The 5975-nt window shown below is 35.2% G+C and overlaps 1 protein-coding gene across 2 annotated transcripts; it reads left to right on the forward strand.

Moving 5' to 3' along the window:
* The first annotated feature begins 250 nt into the window (after window positions 1–250).
* LOC145032018 (uncharacterized) lies at window positions 251–5034 on the forward strand. Of its 2 annotated transcripts, XR_013677062.1 has the most exons (10): window positions 251–451; window positions 749–2081; window positions 2174–2363; window positions 2477–2580; window positions 2678–2780; window positions 2860–3167; window positions 3246–3551; window positions 3630–4049; window positions 4514–4657; window positions 4740–5034. XR_013677062.1 is itself a non-coding variant. In XM_078980683.1 (8 exons), the coding sequence occupies exons 2-8, from the start codon at window positions 762–764 to the stop codon at window positions 3960–3962; spliced, it is 2664 nt and encodes an 887-aa protein (XP_078836809.1). In that variant the 5' UTR covers window positions 251–451; window positions 749–761; the 3' UTR covers window positions 3963–4156. The 2 variants fall into 2 exon arrangements, 1 of the variants encoding a protein (XP_078836809.1); XM_078980683.1 differs by lacking the exons at window positions 4514–4657; window positions 4740–5034 and having other exon boundaries at window positions 3630–4156.
* Window positions 5035–5975: the final 941 nt, after the last annotated feature.

Here is a 5975-nt window from a genome sequence, read left to right on the forward strand (position 1 = left end):
TAATAATAATAATAATAATATGTATAAAAATATATTAAAAACGTATGAATTTTTTTTATTCATTTAAAAATATATGTAAAAAATATTTTTAAATCCTAATATTTTTTAAAATTCAAAGTTTTACTGATATTAGGTAACGGGTTGGAAGTTAAAAAATCAAATTAAAAAACCTTCCGGTTGTAGTCGACATAAAACACGTCCGACGTTTTTGTGAAAAGTCAATTTCCCTTAAAGAAGCAGGCGTTTCCTTTTTTTTTTTTTTTTTTTTTTGCCCTAACACATAATCGCACACCTCCTCCTGCGTCTTCTTCCCCCTTCGCGTCTGCTTCCCTTCCCAGCTACATACTCCGACAACACCGCTGAACGACGCCGCCCAACCAAGCAACGCCGACGGCGCTGCAACCGAAGAAGGACGACGCTGCTGCACCTTCTCGCTGCTGCAAATCGACAGGTTTGTTGCTCCTTCTGAAAATCGATTGCTGTTCTTTGTTTCTTCCTTCTTTCCCCCCAAATTCGAAAATCAAAAAATCGAATTTGAATGTGTTAAAGGGATATGATGAAATGTTGCTGTTGAATGTGTTCTTTTGGTTTAGTATTCATGATACATGTATCTTAATGCTAAATTGCTAATCACTTAATACTTTTAAAAATAATTAAAGTGGTAAAAGCACATTGCAATAAATTCTTATACATTGCAGTCCTTACTTAATGTGCACTGAATGACTTTCTGCCATTGTTTAAGTAACAGGTAAGCTGATTAAATGATGGAGCGACAAAGGGACAGAGATGGAGATGATAAATATAAGAGAAGAAGAGATGATGATAGATACAGGAGTGAAAGAGACAGTCAAGATAGGAGGCTCAACAATAAGAGTGATGAAGAAGATGCAGATGGTAGGAGGGGACGAGATAGGAACAAGGAAATTGTTAAGGATAGGAACAGGAATAGGAGTGATGATGAAGATGCAAATGATAGGAGGAGAAGAGATAGGAGGCGTGGTGATGATTATGCTAATGATAGGAGGAGGAGAAGAGATGACTGGAGTGACAATGAAGATAAAAATGATAAAAGGAGAGACAAAAAGAAAGATAAAGGTAGGGATGAGGAAGATGATAATGACAGGAGAAGAGGAAGGAGGGATGATGCTGATGAAGATGGTAATGATAGGAGGAACAAGGAAAGGAATGAAGATAGGAGGAAAAGAGGTAGGAGCAAGGACATAAGGAGTGATGATGAGGATGGACATGATAAGAACAACAGAAACAAGAAAAGAATTGATGATCAAAGTGATGAAGAAGTTGGTGAAATCAGGATAACAGGGAAAAAGAATGAGGACATAAGTGATGAAGAAGATGGTGAGATCAGGAAAAGTGGTAGAAAAGGGAAGTATGATGATACGAGTGATAAGGAAATTGGTGAAATCAGGAAGAGAGGGAGAAAGGGTAAGGATAAAAGGAGTGATGATGAAGATGATAAATACAAAAGGAGAAGGAATAGGAACAAAGATGAAAAGAATGATGATGAAGATGACAGGAGACAAGATTATAAAAGGGACAGAAAGAGGAATGGTGATCATAAAGATAGAAGAAGAACTGATGATGATGATGTGTCAAAGCATAAAGGGGATGAAAATGGGGATAAAGAAAAACCTGATGAAGGCCCAAGATTCCAAAAGCTAGCTGATTTGCAAGAAGGCATGACTAATTTAGGAAAGAGTGGAGGGGTGTATATTCCACCATTTAAGTTGGCTCGTATGATGAGTGAATTTCAAGATAAAAGCAGTATGGAATATCAAAGAATGACATGGGATGCGTTAAGAAAGAGTATAAATGGTTTGGTCAACAAGGTCAACGCCACAAACATCAAAAACATCATCCCAGAGTTGTTTGCTGAAAATCTGATAAGAGGAAGAGGACTTTTTTGTCGATCATGCATGAAGTCCCAAATGGCATCTCCTGGTTTTACAGATGTTTTTGCAGCTCTGGTTGCTGTTGTAAACACCAAATTCCCTGAAGTTGGAGACCTTCTGCTCAGAAGGATTATCTTGCAGCTTCAAAGGGCATATAAGAGAAATGACAAGGTGCAAGTTGTTTGTTTCATCTACCTGTGACTTCTTTTTTATGAGAATTAGTATATTTTTTGTATTTATACTGACACAAAGTGTTTTCACAGCCTCAATTACTTGCTGCAGTCAAGTTTATAGCTCATTTGGTCAACCAACAAGTAGTTCATGAGCTTATTGCTCTTGAACTACTCACAACTCTACTAGAAAATCCAACTGATGATAGCGTGGAGGTTGCTGTTGGTTTTGTTACAGAATGTGGATCAATACTTCAGGATCTATCTCCCCGAGGTTTGCATGGTGAGTATTAATATTATTAGTATTTTTTTTTTCTTTATCTTCTAAAAGTACATTGTTCTTTTGATTTGTCATTGTTGACATATATTGAATTCCCTTTGTTCTAAATTATTCAGGTATCTTTGAGCGATTTCGTGGGATTCTTCATGAGGGAGAGATCGACAAAAGGGTGCAGTTCTTGATTGAAGGTCTATTTGCATTAAGAAAAGCCAAGTTTCAGGTTTAAAATCTTAAAATCTTGTCATATCTTATTACTATTGACAACTAAAATATATATATTTAATCTCCAAACATGTTACGTTTGCTTTACTACACAGGGGCATCCAGCTGTACGTCCAGAGTTGGATCTTGTTGAGCTGGAAGATCAGTTGACACATGAAGTATCTCTTCTAGATAAAATTGATCCAGAGATTGCCCTAGGTACCTAATTTATTTATAAATGAATTTTCCATTATGTAGGTGTAAAGTGTATAAAAACAGTATTATTTGTTGTTTGTAGATATTTTCAAGATGGATCCTGATTTCATTGAGAATGAAAAGAAGTATGAAGACCTGAAGAAAACAATTCTTGGCGATGAATCTGAAGAAGAAGGTGGTGGGGAGGATTCAGATTCAGATTCAGATTCAGATGATGAAGATGAATCTTCAGAAGAAGAAGAAGATGAAGAGCAAATGAGAATCAGAGATGAAACAGAAACAAATCTTGTCAATCTTCGAAGAACAATCTACCTAACAATCATGTCAAGTGTTGACTTTGAAGAAGCCGGTCATAAACTCCTCAAAATCAAACTCGAACCCGGACAGGAGGTAAGAAGAATGGAATCATTCATTCCATTCCGAATTCGATACAATTAAACTAAAAGTCTAAGTTTTGGTTGTGCACAGATGGAGCTATGCATAATGCTACTGGAATGCTGCAGTCAAGAGAGAACATATCTTCGTTACTATGGTCTTTTAGGTCAAAGGTTCTGCATGATCAACAAAGTCTATCAAGAAAACTTTGAAAAATGTTTTGTTCAGCAATACTCCATGATCCACCGCCTCGAGACCAACAAACTCCGGAATGTCGCGAAATTCTTCGCGCATCTCCTCGGCACTGACGCCTTGCCTTGGCATGTCTTGGCTTACATCCGTCTCACTGAAGAAGACACCACTTCCTCTTCTAGAATCTTCATCAAGATCCTCTTCCAGGTATTTTTACTTTTACTTTTTTCTTTTTAATTATTATTATTATTAAAAAAAATTACCTTTTTACCCTTTTCCTTACAGGAGCTGTCTGAGCATCTTGGGATTCGGCTGTTGAACGAGCGGTTGAGTGAGCCGGTGATGCAAGAGGATTTTGAGTCGATTTTCCCGAGAGATAATCCCAAGAACACGCGTTTTTCCATCAATTTTTTTACTTCCATTGGGCTTGGTGGGATTACCGAGAATTTGAGGGAGTATCTCAAGAAGATGCCGCGTCTTATCATGCAACAAAAGCCTGTGTCGGAATCCGATTCCGGTTCCGGTTCTGATTCCGATTCCGATTCCGGTTCCGATTCTAGTTCGGAGAGCGAGAGTGAGAGTGATCATAAGAGCAGCAAGCGCCGAAAGAAACGTTAGCATGTTTACATGTATTGTTGTTTATGTTGAGAAGAAATTGAATATCTGGTTGCATGAAAAGATGTTAAGGACTATTTGTTTTTGGAGGTTTGTTCTATTTGATTGTAAAGTTATATGATTTTCAGCAAACTGGATCTCAATGTGTAAAATCTGTAATGGTTTTGTGATTTTGTTTTTAAAGAATTTTTTTTTTATGGGAGATCAATTTTCAGAAAGCTTAAAAGAACATGGAAAATTTGTTGAGGTTTATACATGGATCAACACAACTCACAACTTGGTGACATGTTGAAACTAAAGTTTCTGATGCAATCCATAGACAACATTTATGCAATTAATAAATATGGGAACATGCAATGTAAAAATTATAAGTTGTATCATGTCATTTAATTTGTGTTATTTGTATTAACTAATTATGTGGTAGCAAGTTTACTAAAAGTGCATTGGTATTTATTGTCGTTTTGTTTTAACCTTCCTATCTTCAAAGACCACAAACACATTGTCCATTTATTTACTCCCTTCTTTTCATCTAATGCTATTCTGTTGTTATCCAGGTATTCTTGAGCCTTTTCGTGGGATTCTTCACGAGGGAGAGATAGACAAAAGGGTTCAGTTCTTGATTGAAGGTCTTTTTGCATTAAGAACATGCCATCCAGCCATTCATCCAGAGTTGGATCTTGTTGAAACTGACACATAAAGTATCTCTTCTAGATAACGATTCAAATATTTTCCATGTTTTTCAATATATGGCTGTATAACACTATCTCTTGTGCATTGTAGATGTTTTCAATCTGGATTCTAATTTCCTGGAGAACGAAAAGTGATATGAAGATTTAAAGAGAAGCATTCTTCGCGATGAATCCTCATCTGAGGATGAAGAGCATTCTGATGATGTGTCTTCAGAAGAAAAGAATGAAGAGCAAATGAGAAGAAAAGAATTTGAGAGAGTATTTGAAGAAGTCAACACATGATATTCTAATTCTGATTCTTGTAGTGGTAGTGAGGGGAATAATAATTAGGATCTTGACACATAATGATTTTGATACCTTGTTACATGAAGATGTTTATAAGTAGGAGTTGTTTTTGAGGATTCTTCTATTTGATTGTAACATTATGATTTTCTTCAAGCCAATGTATTACTTGATGGATACATGACTTCATACAGGTACATATGCAGTGATGTTTCTTTTTAACTTAATATATTCAGCCTGCTTTATTTGGTTAAGTGACATTTTTACTTTTCTTGAGTCTATTCTAAAGAAATATAAACAATTGAATCTGTTATGTGTAGAAATATAAAAGTACATAAGCCTATAAACACTTAATTGCATAAGACAAGTTGGATCACATTATTTTGGTGATATTACCAACCACATTGTTTACAACACCCACTTTACAAAAAGAAAACAAAAAGTAATTAAAAGGGCAAATCATCAAAATGACTAAAAGGGGCTAATACAACATGTCTACTATTCACAACACATCGTTTAAAACTAATTTGAATTAACGGCCTTTACAAGGTTTGACTTAGACCCATGTAGCATCTTTTTTTAATTTCAACAATATCATCTTATTTGACTTCTTTCTTATTGTCTGCAATTTCGAAGGTTGCGTTTAATCAATAACTTATTCTTTCAACTCATCTTCTTGTGTTTCACTAGCATATCCTGTGGTATCCATGTTGGGGTTTGATGCATTGTAAAACAAATAAATAAAAGTAAAAACTACTTACTATCTTTTGAAACTATTGCGTATAACACCGAACCAAGGTTTTAGATTATTCACATAATTATGCCACTACAAAATTAATAAAAATATTATAGGCTTAATTTATATTGTACCTTTCTTTTTCCTTTTTTGTTTATCTCTTGAATGCATAAACTTTACACTTAGTTAGAAACAATGTTTTACTTAACATAAATGTTTCTTCAAAAAAGGGATAATGTCATAAAAAACCTTAAGTTTTACAGAAAATATCGGTTTTACCCTTCGGCAGATTTTTGGTTCATTTATACC

This window comes from Lactuca saligna, chromosome 2 (genome assembly GCF_052625555.1).
Source record: "Lactuca saligna cultivar CGN05327 chromosome 2, ASM5262555v1, whole genome shotgun sequence".
Lineage (NCBI taxonomy): Eukaryota > Viridiplantae > Streptophyta > Magnoliopsida > Asterales > Asteraceae > Lactuca > Lactuca saligna.